The following is a 17,710-nucleotide window of genomic DNA, read 5'->3' on the forward strand; positions in this document are numbered from 1 at the left end:
GTTGCATTGCCTTCTTGACTCCCCACTTCGTGATCTAAGTGCTACCATAACCCACCAGAAAGAAACTGAAGTGGACAAAAAATAAATTATAGCTTAATTACAGATTTCTAATAAATTACCAAAAAAGTGACTGTGGGAAAGTAAAGGAATGGCTCTATACCTGTGTTTATTTTGGGATTATCAGAAACTTCATTCTCATGCTTGGGCCAGTAATGCTTCAGCATTGAGGAGGTGGCAACTGTTTGTATATGGCAGGTTAGTCATATACAAAGTACAAATGCAACATTTCACCTGCAAAAAAAAAATAACTTTAATAGTAAAACCGAAAATTTTGGTCTTGCGCTGCGATACGTTCTGATCAGGACTCGAACCCGCGGGCACTACGCGTCGGGGACGAGTGGCGTTCGCTCTGACCACTAAGCTAACATGTCAAATGCATGTAAAGGTGTAGGCAAGGCTCCACAAATGACGGACCCGCGTGTACCTGTCACACTAATAAACTCAGATTTACATTAAAATTAATTTTATTTTGAATGGAAGATGACAACTGCATTTTCCTAGTCTTACGTCCATTTCCACAGCATGTAGACAACGAGGAAGTAACCGTGAGATGTGGATTGTTTCAGCAGCTCCATCGCGTTGACAGACGCGCTTCCTTTTGAAGCAGTTTGCCGCGTCATGACTGTGTCGACACAGTTCAATGAGTTCATGCATCGGTCACGTGATTTTCTTGTAGCGATACGCGCACCGATGCAGGGGTTGCTCCATGAGCTCGGCGCGCGCGCCGGCGCATTAGTATCACTGGACCCATCACTAGACAGACTCACCGTTCCCACTTACCAACACTTCTGCCAAGACGTTGAAACCTTTTTTTTTAGACACATATAGAGTCTTAAGGCTGTAATGTGAAGTAATTTAATAACATGCCAAATAGGGTCACAATTAAAGTAATTAAACATTGTCCAACAAATAAAGCATGAAAAAATAATTTATATGTTGTATAGTTGACAAAATAATCGCGTTTCCGAAGTTCGAGCCTGAAAGGGGACGAACCCGGAAGTGATACGTCACACCGAGAACTGCGATGGCGGCGCTCCATACGGCCGGCATACAAAGCCCTTCAAACAATGATTCAAAAAGCGATATAAGCGATAGATCGAGCGCAAGGGAGGAGATCCAAGTTTTTGAAGAGTTGGAGGAAGAGGAGGAGGTTGGAATTTTATGTTGGACCGTACATGGGATATTAGCAAGAAGCTAATCAGGATGCAAACAATGTGCACAGACTACTTGACATGGAATGAGACAAGACCCATCGAGATTACAAGGTTGGTAAGATACAGGCTGTTATTATTTTCATGATTTGAAGATGCCGGCATTTGCACATAATTTTATGTTTTTGTCTATCTGATGACATTGTTTAAAAAAATAATAATCAGACTGCATGTTCATTTTGGCAGATCCGGTAGTGCTCATGCATATAAAATAATAATATAAAAACGTTGGGGGGGGAGAAGGAGATGAGTCGTTGATGGCTTTCTCCACTTTATTGTGGCAACAATAAGAACACAAAATAATAGCGGACTGCCGCCACGTTCGACCGCGATGTTTTGCTTTTCGCTCATCTCCGCCTCGCCTCGTACTACCAGCTACTACTACTTCCAGTCCCAGCGACTCTTAAACGGATCATGCATTGTCAGGGTTTAGTTAGCGGGTGGGATTCAAGTGTAGATTCCTTTTTTTTGTTGTTTTGGCCTGGACTTACCCTGAAGCCGCGCTTCATCCACATTTTGTACATATTCATTGTGAGTTTGATTGTTGTGTAAATAAATTTGTGCCACTTGTGAAATTGTGAGGCTCATTTTATGTTACGCCCTTCGCGAGCCGTCCTTGGGACGTAAGACATCAACACAACAACAACTGTGCCACGACTATTGCCACGTGTTGGCTTTTGGCTAACGTCGCTAGCTTCTACTGTACATTCCACAACAGTTGGCAGGTCTGCTTTGACAAAGTCATCAGTCATCTATCCAAAAATCACACTTACTTTTTGGCAAATACTTGATCATAAGCAGACCGGTTAAGGAAGCAGGCATCTTCGAAGTGTTTGCAGCAGAGAAGACTACTCGATGATGGCGTGAAATTCATTCGCTTCGTGCGAACGAAAGATGTCCATTTACATGCCCTGCTATCCTTTGGCCACTCATACAACTTTTCGTTTGAGTGAGAACAAAACATCGCCACACACCGCCGTGGCATCTTACCGAGAAGCAAAGCAACAAACAATACTGTTCTATGGCGGACTTCTTCCCGGTGTGACGTAATTTCCGAAGATTGCCGAAGAAAAGCATTTTCGTTGTCAAGGGCGTTGCTATGGGTTAAAGAATCTGGAAGGGTTGCGTTAAAAAAAATAATGAAAATATGCTTATAATTGTTTAGCCATTGATATTATTCAAAAACATGGTTGGCCAACCTTAGTTCACATTTCCCCTTTAAAGTAAAACATGGACTTTGGAATTCAGAATTCACTAGGATTGGGTGTTTTTAATGTGTTTGCAATGTTTGTTGTATCCCGTTTTGTCTGAGAAACATTGGTTTCCCAGAAACGTTTCAAAGTAATTAGCAATTAACTCGCTGGCTGCCATTGACGATGCTAGACATCAAATCCATTTGAAATGGGAGGGTTAGCAATGAAAAAATGTTCATTCCGTCACCACGCCAATTTTAAATGGATTGGTGGAATAATCGGACACATTAATCTGTTAACTAGTCTTTAACACTCAAAACACAATGGCAAAATTATTTGACTAGATTTAAAAGAAATATTCTTATTAAGACATTATAAATTTGCAGTGTACAGTACAAGATGCCAGTAGGTACACCGAAAATTTTAAACATCTTAAGTCACCCATCGTATATACACAACAAATAGATGGAAAACATTTTTTGTCAGAGATGTCCATTACTTTTTAACCGATAACACGATATTGTTCAACTCCAAAAATTCAATACCAACATCAAACCGATACTGATATATGAGGTCATGGACTTAACATATTATGGCTAATAGTATTGTAATACCCCACTGGATGGTTTAATAATGATAAATGTAACAACTTCAAGGTTTTCCAAATAAAAATTCTGTGAAATAGAACGACTTCAAGTGAAGTTTTGGAAAAAAAGTGCCTATATTGCACCACTATATTTAATGTTAAAATCAAAATACTGCAAACATCAGTTTTTTTAATCAAGTGCAAGTACAAGTGCAAAGTGACTTATTCTGTCCTTAATGTGTGTTGGTACACAAATCGACAAATAGGGAACAAATCAGGTTTTAAAGAGACATCAGACGCTGGACTAAAGTCTAATTGGCTTCACTGTGGTCATCTGTCTCTTGACAAGAGCACTGTTATTATTTTGTAAAACTGCAAAAAACAAAAGATTGTGTCATTAGTGTGAAATAAAATATCAAAGTAAAGCAAAGTATACACTGTGTGTCATTTTGAATAGGAACTGGTAGTACAGCTTACAAGTACTGAAATGTAACCACATTTTACCACAAATGCAAACAAAATGAAATATACACATCTTCAGTAAACGCTCGTGAATATAAAACAAAGGAAGAACATAACTTACAAGCAATGCTTGTGTAAGGCACAGAAAACGTGGTGAGATGGCAAGAACTGCTATGGTACATTGGCTGCAGATGTTAGGTCGTCCATTTAGCTCTCTCTATTCACAATGAGCTCGCGTCGACGGTGTTGCCAACTCCCCAGTAAGGAAAGTAACTATTGGCTGTCTTATAAAATACTAAAGCTAGATGTCGCTAGATGACATCATCATCTAATTTGCATAATTATCCATTTGCATGTACAGGGAGTCACCGTGTTACAACGTACACGTCTTACGTGATTTTGACTTTATGACACTGGAGTCTCGTCCGCCATTTTGGCACCAGTCGTTCTTTTTTTTTTTGTAAATAATGTTGACTCGTTTTGTAGTTGCTTTGTTTTGTGATACATGCAGTATTTTGGCACAGGAAGCATAGAGCAAGTAGCACTTCCACACTCGAGTAAGAGCGCTTGAAAACACGAGAAAAAACCTGTTTACACACGCGAAGAAGAGCACGCGCACACAGGAGGAAGAGCGCATTTGCTTCCACGAAGAAGTTGCGCAGCCGAGTGTGAGAGGGGAAAGATCAAAGCTGCAAGCCTTTGTTGCTTGTGAAGCATCCACAGAGGCAACACCTGTAAATAACACCTTTTGTACTGTTTATGGTGCGTTTTCAATTGTGGTCAAATTCTTGGGGCCAGTTTATGTGATTGTTTTTGATGATGTGCGGACACTAACTTATACATGCAAATCATTTGTTTGGTTTGCTATCGGTGTATCGGTTATGAACTCAAATTTGAATTCTGACGCAGATGAAACTGATTTAATTTTTATTTTAGTTTCATTCTGCAAGTGTTGATGTCATGAGCAGCTCAAAATAGTTGGCAAACCAAACGGACGTCTGTCATTTCAGAGGTTAACTCGCAGTTTAGCTTGGACTTAGCTCCAACGTCTTGGCGAGGACAGTACAATGATGTATGATACATGTTTTTGGATAGTTAATTTGAGATTTGGGGGTATTTAGAGGTATTTAAAAGGTTAATTCCGCTTTACAAATTTTAAATTTGGATCACGTCGCCAGCGTGGAAACGGATCTCGTTCGTAACCTGGGGACTAAATGTCATTCTAATGGACGCTGTAGGAGAGAGGGATAATGTCATAGAAGAAGCAAAAAGTGATTAAAAAAACACCGGCAAAAAGTTGCCAGATTTGTTACTAGTCGTTCTTGACAAAAAAGTCGCCAAGAGGCTTTGGAAAGTCGCCACATTTAGCGATAAAGTCGCCAAGTTGGCAACACTGCACGTTGACATAGTATGACATGTCAGCAGAGAGAACTTATCAAAAATAATTACACCTCAGCGCCAGCAGGGGCAGACAAAACACCAGAAACAAAGGCAGGCAATAAGTGGATATGATAGCACTGCCATATGCATATTGGCCCACAACCGATGTCGATATTATCCGATATCATTTTAAAATGCTTTTGACTGACAACTCTACTTTTTATAACTTGAAGTCAAGAAGAGTCTGGTCACAATTTTTTTAATGAAATAATATAATGTTCGTAAAATTCAGAGGTGGGTACAGACGCTTTGCATGTACTCCATTATATTTACTTGAGTAATTTTTGGAGAAAAATTTACTTCTAGGAGTAGTTTTACTAAGCTGTACTTTTTTACTTTTACATGAGTAGATTTGTGAATCAAAAATGCTACTCTTACTCCGCTACATTGGGCAACACAAGAGTCGTTACATTTTTCATCCTTATTCTACATATTAGATTTATTATTTTTTTGCCAGTGACGCCAAAAGCAGGTCTATTAATTTCACTAATGATAAGTCGCAACACTAATCACAAACAATGCTTCATTTCTTTCTTTCTTTTGTTCCTCTTGACGGAATTCAATGAATTTGTTTTTTTGTTTTTTTTAACTTTAACTTAATGTGGTTATGTAATGGGTTATTGTACAGTATCATTATGACAACAGGTCATATAGATATGCGTGTGCTGAGAGAGTACAATACCTTTGTTTACAAAAAAATCATTCAAAAATAAGCAGATATTCTCAATGTGACTTATTACTTGAGTATTCTTTTCACTGGATACTTTTTTACTTGTACTTGAGTATATACTCCTTTTGCTTTTGTAATATTAGCTTGAAGTAATGGTACTCTTCAGTAAAAAAAATTGGCAACCCACCTCTGGTAAAAGTTAAGACAAATTGAAATTATGATAAAGATTTAGACTTAAAACATATAGAGAAAGCTGTACTACAATATAAAAGCTTATATAATACTATCAGTATTTGTTTGTGTATAAATACTTAAACTTTACAGGAAATGTAATCAGCATTTGTTTCCTTCATGAACTCGTTGGCTGCCATTGATGGGAGGGCTAGCAGCGATCGTTCGATTCCAGATAGGTACCTTCATTAACTAATTGGCTAGCATTGATGGTAAGAGACGTTCAATCTCTTGTGACTGGCGAAAATTCCCAGTTCAAATGGGTTTGATAGATATCACTGTGTATAGCAGTGAATGAGGGGCAGTTTAAATGGTGACGGTCAGAGAATACGACAAATTTCAAATTTGCATTTACAGTATATAGTTACGTCTCCATTCAAACAATATCACAATTCCGCGTGAAAACGATGTAGTATTCATGCCAGGCCCTAGGGGGCAGTACAGATTTACAAGGCAACAGCCAATGATAAACTTTGACACCAACAACCTCCTCAGCTCGGAAGACAACATGCAATGGCATTTTTCTTTTGCTCCAAAAGGCACAAAAATGGAAACATTCAACATATTTAAATTAAAAAGTTTACAAAAACAGTAAATTAAAGCCGATGTTTCGCCATATTTGCTGTTTTTAATGTTTAGTAACACTGCCACGCACACCCAATGTGACGGTTGCGAGTGCTGACGTTATCGGCGCTGAAGCTTTCCATTGGTATGGATGCGGAGCAAGCCCCCTCGAGCTCCCTCAATCGAATCCTTCCACTTTGGACCACGTATTCAAAGGTTTGCGTCTTTGCCTTCCGTTTTCGCCGACACCGTATAAAAACAATGGTATTCTGCAACACAGTCATTGCGTCTTATTGTCGAAGAGTCGCCATGTAAACTGCCCCTGAGTTAAGATGAAGAGATCATGAAAACGATGCCTCGGATTGCGCAGTAGTCTTACTTCCACTCCCCTCGGCTTAGCTGCTGGGAGACATACTGGCAAAAACACACTCCTCCCTCCAGGTGACCTGGCGGGGGGCACGTCTGAGGAAAAGGGAAGTGCCTTTTCGCAAGGCAGCAGGCGTACTCTGACGAAAACCAGAGTAGAGCTAATTTAAAAAGCTCCTTTGTGCTGGCGAGATGCTCAATAGTTGCTGCGAACTCCCCTTTGCAACCTTCCAGAGAAACATACACAAGATACATAATGGAATTGGACCGAAAGCCCATCAGCAGCTTTTCGTCACAGAGAATCATATTGGCCTGACCAGCTGCTTTTTGCATCTCCCTCACGACATACTTTTCGTCGTCGTTCTTCCAAAGACAAAGTTGAATGAGTAAGCCAATTGGAACGGAGAAAAAACATAGGAAGCAGATAAACCATTCACCGGCGGGACTGTTGTTGATACCCACAGGTAAATGATCAACTACTAAAGTAGCAGAGAGGTAGATGAAAGATCCAGTTAATGCGAGAAAAAATATCACCCCATAAAAATAAACAATAACCCTGTTACAGAGTGAAGGCAGCCACACTTGATTTTTAGACACACTGTTGATGATGCCGATGGCCTCCCTGTACTTCTCTTGATCCACAATGATCAAGCGCAGTTGGTCTGGTAGGTCCATGTCACTAAATTGTCCCGCATCCCAGGCGTAAAGACTTTCCACGTTAGCAGCAGTTAAAGGCTGAAGGGCCTTCCCGTTGTAGATGGACGGAGGCTGGTAGGGAACCACCGTGGAGCCTTGGAGCTGCCGGTTAGGGGTACAGAGCACCTTCAGCAACTTGGCCACAAACTCTGGGTCGCGAGCCTCCAAGTAGGTGAGGTGGCACAGATGGAGCGGGACGCAGACCCCTGGCTCCAAAAGCACAGGGACAAGGGGCTTTCTTTCCAGGCAGTCTCTGAACAGAGACATGTTGGCCTCCAGGAGACACCAGCGGCTCCTCACGAACTCTGAGCTGAGGACCAGCAAGACTTTCTGGCTCTCCTGGATGCACTCGGACATGTTCTCCAACACGGTTCGGCCCGCCGTGAAGTCACGCTCGTGGTAGCAGACGTGAAGGCCGTGGGCTTCCAGCTGCTCTATGAGAGCATGCGTCCACTGGTAGTCGGTGCTGCTGTAGCTGATGAAGACGTGGAAAGTCTCGCCTTGCATCAAAGGCGGAGGAACATCAGCGGGAGGCACCGCAACACTGCCTGCATCAGAGCTCATCTCATCCATCTTCTATGGCGAGATCACAGAGTATAACACACAACGTAACAAGTTCAATTTTCATCAGTGCATGTATGATGATTAAATATTGGATATACAGTAGTTTTACCATGACTTATGATTGTTTTTTTTTTTTGTTTTTTTTCTTTTTAAATCTCTAGCTTTCTGTTTTGTTAGTGAAGTGGAGGTCAAAACGGCAAAGTCCTTGAACTACAGAAGTAAAAAGTAATAATTTATACCGTCTCTATATACAATACTCATTTTGGTAACTTAACACAATGCGGGGGGGGGGGGGGGGGGGGGGCTACAGCATTACATGCATAGTACCTTGTGTTTAATTAGGTTTTCCAAAGATTTAAAAACTTTTTATTTATTTATTTTACAATTGCGTTTCATGAGTGATGCAATTTACACTACATACCCCTTTAAGGAAGAACTCAGTTCAAGCGAGTGGCACCAAAGTGCTTAGAAGATTGCATCATAAAATCCCAAATATTGGGACAGTCGTTATGATATCTTCAGGGGGTTCAGGTTGATACATCTTACATATATCCATATACATTTTTGTGACGATTGATTATAAGGTTGTAACGCAGGGGTGGGCAAACTATTCCACAAAGGGCCGCAGTGGGTGCAGGTTTTGGTTGCAACCCATTAAGAGGACACCTTTTCACCAATCTGCTGTTTTTCAAGTGCAATCAGTCGATTGCTGTCAGGTGCTTCGCATTTCTGCTGAAACCGCATTGGTTAAACTATCTGTGCTGGGTCAGTTGGAACAAAGACCAGGACCCACTGCGGCCCTCGAGGACCGGTTTGCCCACCTCTGGTGTAACGGGACATGTATTTGTATTGAACCGTTTCGGTACGGGGTGCTTGGTTCGGAATGGAGACGTACCGAACGAGTTTGTGACGTAATGTAACCCTTACTTTTTGAGGCTGTGAGTCGATCGGGTTACAGTTTCTTTATGTAGATTATATTAACTCCGTCTTCTCTACGATAACGAAGACCAACACAGTAGGACAGTATATAACCCAGAAACGTCAACGGCACGACAACGTGGCTGCCGCGAGAACGCAGTGAAACGCGACCATTAAAGTCAATCAGCCAATGCACACCAATCGCTGTGTGGCCGCGTGTTAGACACGTCCCAGAAGCGGCGCAATGCGACGTACGCGAAAAGAACGGCAGAGTTTATTATTTGACGCGAGACGCGGCCCTCCTGCGTCAATACTACTAGCTAGGATCGGGCAGACCGGAAGTCACTCGTATAAAAATACAGTGGATCCGGTCGATTTTCAAACTAATATGCAATCGAAACCCACTTTTTGAGTCCATCAGATCTCTTGAGTGGTAGATCGGGGCACAGTTGACTTGTCTTTGTTGATTAACTGCTGCCTTCTCTGCTATAATAATAACCAACACGGCCCCGTGTTCAATACAAAATCCTCCTACCACAACAAAACAAGTAGGAACTAATATTCACATAGGAACTAAAGTTATACAACATAAAAAATACAATATAAATGAACACTACATCACATTTGAAAATATTAACACAATAAAATAAATAATAGCCCATCTAAATAAAGTAAATCGAAATGAGCTAAAACACCACAAATTAAATAATAAGAATAATACACAGATCCTGCTTACATAATTAAATTATTAATTTCTGTTTGGCGCTTAAATTTGAGAAAAGCCACCAGTAAAGCTTTTGAAAACCATTCATAAGAAGAAAAAAAAAGATTCATTGAGGCATTTCATTTGTAAAATACATGTGAAAATCTTTGCCATTGGGATTGCTTTTCTGTTTAGCACAGAACTTTTTTTTTCTTCTTTCTTTCAGAAAGAAAGCTGACCAATACGCGGGGTCTGAAAGGCAAATTGTTGTTGCATTATTATCTTTAAATATCCGTTACTTTTTGAGCAGAATTCTAGCTTTGTATAGGCTAATGTTCCTATTGTCGGAAGCACAAAAGTGTGTAATAAACAACTAGCACATTTATATTTTGCATGTTTTTTTCTTACTCTTACCGAAAATGAACCGAACCGTGACCTCAAAACCGAGGTACGTACCGAACCGAGATTTTTGTGTACCGTTACACCCCTAATTGATTATCATTTTGAACATCAAGCTCTTACATTATGACAGCAAATATGAACACACATACGTTGGTATGAAAAAGTATAGGAACCTTTTGGAATTTCCCACATTTCTACATAAAGTCACCATCAAATGTGATCTGATCTTTGTCAAAATCATACAGATGAAAAAACAGTGTCTGCTTTAACTAATATCACCCAAGCATTTATTGGTTTTCCATATTCTAATGAGGATAGTATGCAAACAACGACAGAAGGGGGAAAAATAAGTACGTGAACCATCACATTTAATATTTTGTAGCGCCCCCTCTGGCAGCAATAACTTCAACCAGATGCTTCATGTAGCTGCAAATCAGTCTGGCACATCGATCAGGACTAATCTTGGCCCATTCTTCTCTACAAAACTGCTGTTAGTTCAGTCAGATTCCTGGGACGTCCGTCATGAATCGCTGTCTTTAGGTCATGCTATAGCATTTCAAGGGGGTTCAAGTCTGGACGGTGACTTGGCCACTCCAGAATGTGTAATTTGTTCTTCTGAAACCATTCTGAAGTGAATTTATGTCTGTGTTTTGGATCATAGTCTTGTTGCAGCATCCATCCTCTTTTGCCCCTTTCCACTGAAACTATTGGGTAAATGCACGTTAGCCGATGCAACCCATTAGCAATTGTTATTTGGCACCTTTCCCATTCCCGTCTAATCCCCACCCCTCCTCAGCCGTGCGTAAGGTTACGTGATGTCACCACGCTAAGATGCGCCTTGACAAGTGCGACCGAATTCATTCAGTTCAAGGAAGTAAACAATGCAGAACAACATGGAACCCGCCTTTCCGTTTTCATGCTTTTTACTGCCCTCAAAATGGCTGCCGTGGTTGAATCTGTGGTGCTGGTGCAGTCCTAGAAAGCAGCATTTCAAACAGCATCCTCTGATCTGCCCTAGCCTCCTTGTGTTGTCTTTTCAGGCTCTCTAATAACTTTCTGTCCTGCTCCAAAAATAATTGAAACCGAGCATCCTCCCGTACCTCTGCCTCTCTGTCCATTTCTCTTGAGTTCCTTCAGCGTAGCAGCTAAGATGGTGGATGTCTGGTCAAGTCTTGTCCTTTTCTTTCTCGGAGGACGGTTGCTGCCTGGGAACAAAATTTCGGGGAATTACAACATGAGGTGGCAGGCCACACAGGGACAAACACGCACATACGCAAAAAAAAAACCTGATGATCGGTGGAACAGTTATCTAATGCAGAAATAAATCCATATCGAGAAACAAAAAATCACCACTCACCTCTTTCGGGCTGGCTGGAGTCCTTGGGTCTTTTTTCCTCTTCCTCGGTCCTAGCTTCAGCTTGGCTTGCGGTGCAGTCTCTGTCCTCTCTGTTTTCCCTCGCCACGTTGTGGTCCTACAGTGCTTGACAAAGCGGTGGACGAGCTGGATAGGGACGGGGACGGTGGGGCAGACGGTGCAGGTGCACCGGACGCGGCCATGGAGCCAGATAGCTTCACGGGGTTAGCCAAAGCACAAGTGCCGTAAATGCTGTTGCACAGCTCGTAAAATGGCCAGTCACGACGACCCATTCCACTCCGTTTATTGTTGTCCTTTACGGAGAGATATGTTTTTTTCAATGCTTTCAGTTTGTTGATGATCTGCCTTGGCATCCGTCAATTCAACTTTGGTTTCATCAGTCCACAAAATATTTTGCCAAAACTTCTGTGGAATGTCCAAGTGCCTTTTTGCGAACATTAAACGAGCAACAATGTTTTTTTTAGACAGCAGTGGCTTCCTCTGTGGAGTCCTCCCATGAACACCATTACGGCCCAAAGTTTTACATATAGTTGATGTGCGCACAGAGATATATTGGACTGTGCCAGTGATTTCTGTCAGACTTTAGCAGACACTATATGGCAGGGGCGTCAAACCAATATCACAAAGGGCCAAGAGGGTCCTGGACTTCGTTCCAACCAATGAAGAGGTCATCTTTTCACCAATCTGATTGCCTACAAGTGTAATCAGTTGATTGCATTAAGGTGCTGCTTGTTTCATCAGAAAATTAATTGGTTAATCTGTTTGCGCAGTCTTGGTTGAAATGAAATCCAGGACCCTCTTGGCCCTTTGTGGAATTGGTTTGACACCCCTGCTCTGGGGTTCGTTTTTACCTCTCTGAGTATTCTGCGCTGAACTCGGCGCTATCTTTGGTGGACGGCCACTCCTTGGGAGAGAAGCAACAGTGACAAACTCTCCATTTGTCGACGACTTCTCTGACTGTCGATCGATGAACATCCAGACTTTTAGAGATGGTTTTGTATCCTTTCTCAGTTTTGTACAAATCAACAATCCTTGATCGCAGGTCTTCAGACAGCTCTTTTGACCGATGATGCACATCAGACAATGCTTCTCATCAAGACATTTCTTACCAGGTGTGTGTTTTATAGCGGGCAGGGCAGTTTTAAACCACTCATCAGTGATTGGGCACACACCTGACTTAAAATGTTTGGTAAAAATTGGTTCCAATTGTTCTTTAAGTTTCCTTAAGCAGAGGGTTTACTCACTTATTTTTTTCCCTTTTGTCATTGTTTGCATGCTAACCTCATTAAAATATGAAAACCTATGAATGTTTGGGTGGTTTTAGTTAAAGCAGACACTGTTTTTACATTTGTGTGATTTTGACAAAGATCAGATCACATTTGATGGTGATTTTATGCAGAAATGTGAGAAATTCCAAAAGGTTTAGATCAGACATATCCAAAGTCCGGCTCGGGGACCAAATGCAGCCCGCGGACAAATTTCATCCCGCCCCCAGCCTCTGTCATAAAATCAATAACGCGTGGCCCACACACAGACTTAATAAATTGGTCAACAGTACTGCTATCAGCATATTAAGTAGCTTACACACTAAATGTTGCTCCTCATTTACCCACTAAAAGGCAGCAGCACTCTAAGCAACATTACCCCGTGCTTGACCCTTTACTCCCAATTTTCTAAAATGGCGACAATCGACAAAAAAAAAAAAAAAAAAAAAAAAAAAAAAGAACATTGACTGCGATGGCCGACGCTTCAAGGAAAGGTGGAAATTGGACTATTTCTTCACTAAAATAAGCAACAACTGTGTCTGCCTCATTTGCAAAGAGACAGTTGCTGCTTTTAAAGAGTTCAATGTGAGGCGATATTACCAAACAAGACACGCTGACATGAACGACAAGATTACAGGGAATATATGTAGCGATAAATTGAAACAACTTGAGGCTAGTTTAATTTCACAGCAGCAGTATTTCGCAAGAGCCTGAGATTCGAAAGTGTACGCCACAAAGGCAACGAGATTGTTGAAATTATTCATTTTAAAAAATAATAAAGTAGGGCTGTCAAAGATATCGCGTTGACGGGCGGTAATAAATTTTTTAAATTAATCACATTTAAATATTTGACGCAATTAACGCACATGCCCCGCTCAAACAGATTAAAATGACAGTACAGTGTAATGTCCACTTGTTACTTGATTTTTGGTGTTTGGCGTCCTATGCTGGCGCTTGGGTCCAACTGATTTTATGGGTTAGTACCATGAGTGAGCATGGTGTAATTACTGACATCAACAGTTGCGAGCTACTAGTTTATTTTTGGATTGAAAATTTTACAAATTTTAATAAAACAAGAACATTAAGAGGGGTTTTAATATAAAATTTCTATAACTTGTACTAACAGTTATCTTTTAAGAACTACAAGGCTATCTATCCATGGATCGCTTTAAGAGAATGTTAATAATGTTAATGCCATCTTGTTGATTGATTGTTGTAATAAACAAATACAGTACTTATGTACCGTATGTTGAATGTATATACAGTGCCTTGCAAAAGTATTCAGCCCCCTTGAACCTTGCAACCTTTCGCCACATTTCAGGCTTCAAACATAAAGATATAAAATTTTAATTTTTTGTCAAGAATCAACAACAAGTGGGACACAATCGTGAAGTGGAACAAAATTTATTGGATAATTTAAACTTTTTTAACAAATAAAAAACTGAAAAGTGGGGCGTGCAATATTATTCGGCCCCCTTGCGTTTATACTTTGTAGCGCCACCTTTTGCTCCAATTACAGCTGCAAGTCGCTTGGGGTATGTTTCTATCAGTTTTGCACATCGAGAGACTGACATTCTTGCCCATTCTTCCTTGCAAAACAGCTCGAGCTCAGTGAGGTTGGATGGAGAGTGTTTGTGAACAGCAGTCTTCAGCTCTTTCCACAGATTCTCGATTGGATTCAGGTCTGGACTTCGACTTGGCCATTCTAACACCTGGATACGTTCATTTTTTAACCATTCCATTGTAGATTTGGCTTTATGTTTTGGATCATTGTCCTGTTGGAAGATAAATCTCCGTCCCAGTTTCAGGTCTTGTGCAGATACCAACAGGTTTTCTTCCAGAATGTTCCTGTATTTGGCTGCATCCATCTTCCCGTCAATTTTAACCATCTTCCCTGTCTCTGCTGAAGAAAAGCGGGCCCAAACCATGATGCTGCCACCACCATGTTTGACAGTGGGGATGGTGTGTTCAGGGTGATGAGCTGTGTTGCTTTTACGCCAAACATATCGTTTTGCATTGTGGCCAAAAAGTTCAATTTTGGTTTCATCTGACCAGAGCACCTTCTTCCACATGTTTGGTGTGTCTCCCAGGTGGCTTGTGGCAAACTTTAAACGAGACTTTTTATGGATATCTTTGAGAAATGGCTTTCTTCTTTCCACTCTTTCATAAAGGCCAGATTTGTGCAGTGTACGACTGATTGTTGTCCTATGGACAGACTCTCCCACCTAAGCTGTAGATCTCTGCAGTTCATCCAGAGTGATCATGGGCCTCTTGGCTGCATCTCTGATCAGTTTTCTCCTTGTTTGAGAAGAAAGTTTGGAAGGACGGCCGGGTCTTGGTAGATTTGCAGTGGTCTGATGCTCCTTCCATTTCAATATGATGACTTGCACAGTGCTCCTTGAGATGTTTAAAGCTTGGGAAATCTTTCTGTATCCAAATCCGGCTTAAACTTCTCCACAACAGTATCTCGGACCTGCCTGGTGTGTTCCTTGGTTTTCATAATGCTCTCTGCACTTTAAACAGAACCCTGAGACTATCACAGAGCAGGTGCATTTATACGGAGACTTGATTACACACAGGTGGATTCTATTTATCATCATCGGTCATTTAGGACAACATTGGATCATTCAGAGATCCTCACTGAACTTCTGGAGTGAGTTTGCTGCACTGAAAGTAAAGGGGCCGAATAATATTGCACGCCCCACTTTTCAGTTTTTTATTTGTTAAAAAAGTTTAAATTATCCAATAAATGTTGTTCCACTTCACGATTGTGTCCCACTTGTTGTTGATTCTTGACAAAAAAAATAAATTTCATATCTTTATGTTTAAAGCCTGAAATGTGGCGAAAGGTTGCAAGATTCAAGGGGGCCGAATACTTTTGCAAGGCACTGTATCCGTCTTGTCTCATCTTTCCATTCTAACAATAATTTGCAGAAAAATATGGCATATTTTATAGATGGTTTGAATTGCGATTAATTAATTTTAAAGCTGTAATTAACTCAATTAAAAATTTAATCGTTTGACAGCCCTATAAAAAAGCAAATGTCACACACAGAATGGCTTGCTAACATTTGCTTAAATATATTGTTCTACGTAAAGGACGTCAGCCAAGGTCAGCCCCCCACATTTTTACCACACCAAATCTGGCCCCCTTTGCAAACACCCCTGGCTTAGATACTTTTTGATACCACTGTACGTATGCCTCCCCTATTTGTGATAATTTGTCTTACAAAAGAAATGTGCATTTTAATGGATGACATTACGGTTGATCATTACATTCATCTTAATGAGGAGAGGATAAACGAATATATTGACTGAACTTTTTGCTACACCTGTGTTTACATTAGGGTTAGTTTTTGAAGGTAAGAGTATATTATGATTATGTACAATTTGAATGCTAAAATTGATGAATGGATGACTTCAAAAAAGGGGAACTCAAGTAATACACTGCAAATTAATAACATCTTACTCCGATGATTTTTCTTAAATCTAGTCCAAAAAAATTTCCATCTTATTTTTAGTGTTAAAGACAGTAAACAGATTATGTCAGATTCTTCCACTTTCTTTAAGTGAATACAGTATTTGTTCTTAATAAGCCCGTATTTCTAAAAGTTGGTCATTTTTCACCAAAATCAAGAAGAATTTGCTTTCAAATATTGTTTTGAACAATGTCTATTCTTGTATTGTAACATTTCTGACATTTCAAAGTTTTTTTTCAAAGATTAATTATACTAATTTATTGCTTAAAATAAGTCTGTTAAGCTTATTTTCAGCTAGCCATTTTTCTTATTTTTAAAGAAATCTAAGTGAGTAAAATTAACTTGAAGCACTGGCAGATAATTTCACTTATTTTTTGTAAGTTCTCACTGAAAACAAGGGAATTTAACTAGTTTTAAGGAAGTGTGTTTTTGCAGTGTACTTGTCCTCATGTGCTGTGTTTTAAATTAGGGAGTATCACTGCAAATATGCCAGTGCTGCGATTTAAAGTTTTTTTTTTCTCACTCTCAGTTACTCAGAAATGAAAACAAGCACTAAAATAAATCCGACATAGTACATTCCTACCTGCTCATGCGCAACAGAGCCACACACAGTAATCACACTGTGTGGAGAAGCAAAAAGTGAAAACAAACAGTCACAGGAAGCGGAAACCATGCACACTTTTCTTTTTTTTTTAGCTTTTTTTCCGTCTTCTTTTTTTTTTGAGAGTATTAAAGAAACAGTGCACGTTTCCTCTTTTTGAGGTGTTGCTCTGAAACATTTCTTTAGAGATTATTTTCAGATTCAAAAGAAGTACAGTAAACATTTTCTGGCACACAGTAAATATTGGACTAGCAGTAAGCATGTCTGATCCACAGGCCAGAATTTTGAGTCTCAACTCAGAACTTTGCACGTTATCCCCCATGTTAGTACAGCTATGTCAGGGTACTACGATAACTTCCTGCATGCAAACCAAATTCACCTAGATCAGGAGTCGGCAACTCAAAATGTTGAAAGAGCCATATTAGACCAAAAAAACTAATACTGGTATGTCTGGAGCCGCAAAATATTAAAAGCCTTATATAGGCCTTATAATGAAGGCAACACATGCTGTATGTCTCTATATTAGCTATTTTAGCCTACTATCAAAATGACTAAGTTCGCTACAAATACATAATGAGCCTTCACGATTAAATGTTTATTTTCCCTGCAGTGCATCCTATAGAGAATGACGCACCATGTGACGACTCTGCTGTACGATGCTGCCTCATGTTTACATCCCTGTCAACCGCTGGCAATCTTACAAATAGTGATTAATGCCCTTACAGATTGGTGACTAACCTTACAACGTTTTATATAACGTGCAATATGAAACAAAAATATTTAAAATAATATAAATTTATTGGTAATATTGTCACATATAACCTGGTGCAATTAAAGAACAATCAATATCTTCAGCTACATCATGATTACTAAAATTTAACAGTGACTTTTGTTAGAATTTTATGTAGCACTTTTGGCAGTTTC

The 17,710-nt window shown here is 40.1% G+C and overlaps 1 protein-coding gene across 1 annotated transcript; it reads right to left on the reverse strand.

Moving 5' to 3' along the window:
• Positions 1–941: 941 nt before the first annotated feature.
• On the reverse strand, positions 942–16,865 carry LOC130916852 (uncharacterized). The gene is made up of 2 exons (XM_057837904.1): positions 16,769–16,865; positions 942–8,055 (listed from the first exon to the last, which is right to left on the reverse strand). The coding sequence occupies exons 1-2, from the start codon at positions 16,856–16,858 to the stop codon at positions 6,793–6,795; spliced, it is 1,353 nt and encodes a 450-aa protein (XP_057693887.1). The 5' UTR covers positions 16,859–16,865; the 3' UTR covers positions 942–6,792.
• Between the last annotated feature and the right edge of the window lie 845 nt (positions 16,866–17,710).

The sequence above is a fragment of the Corythoichthys intestinalis genome, chromosome 5 (assembly GCF_030265065.1).
Source record: "Corythoichthys intestinalis isolate RoL2023-P3 chromosome 5, ASM3026506v1, whole genome shotgun sequence".
NCBI classification, from domain to species: domain Eukaryota; kingdom Metazoa; phylum Chordata; class Actinopteri; order Syngnathiformes; family Syngnathidae; genus Corythoichthys; species Corythoichthys intestinalis.

Coding starts and splice junctions, on each gene's coding strand:
- LOC130916852 (XM_057837904.1), bottom strand. CDS start 16,858: ATGGTTTCCGCTTCCTGTGACTGTTTGTTTTCACTTTTTGCTTCTCCA. Junction 8,056..16,768: donor GCTCTGTTGCGCATGAGCAG/GTAGGAATGTAC, acceptor ATCTCGCCATAG/AAGATGGATGAGATGAGCTC.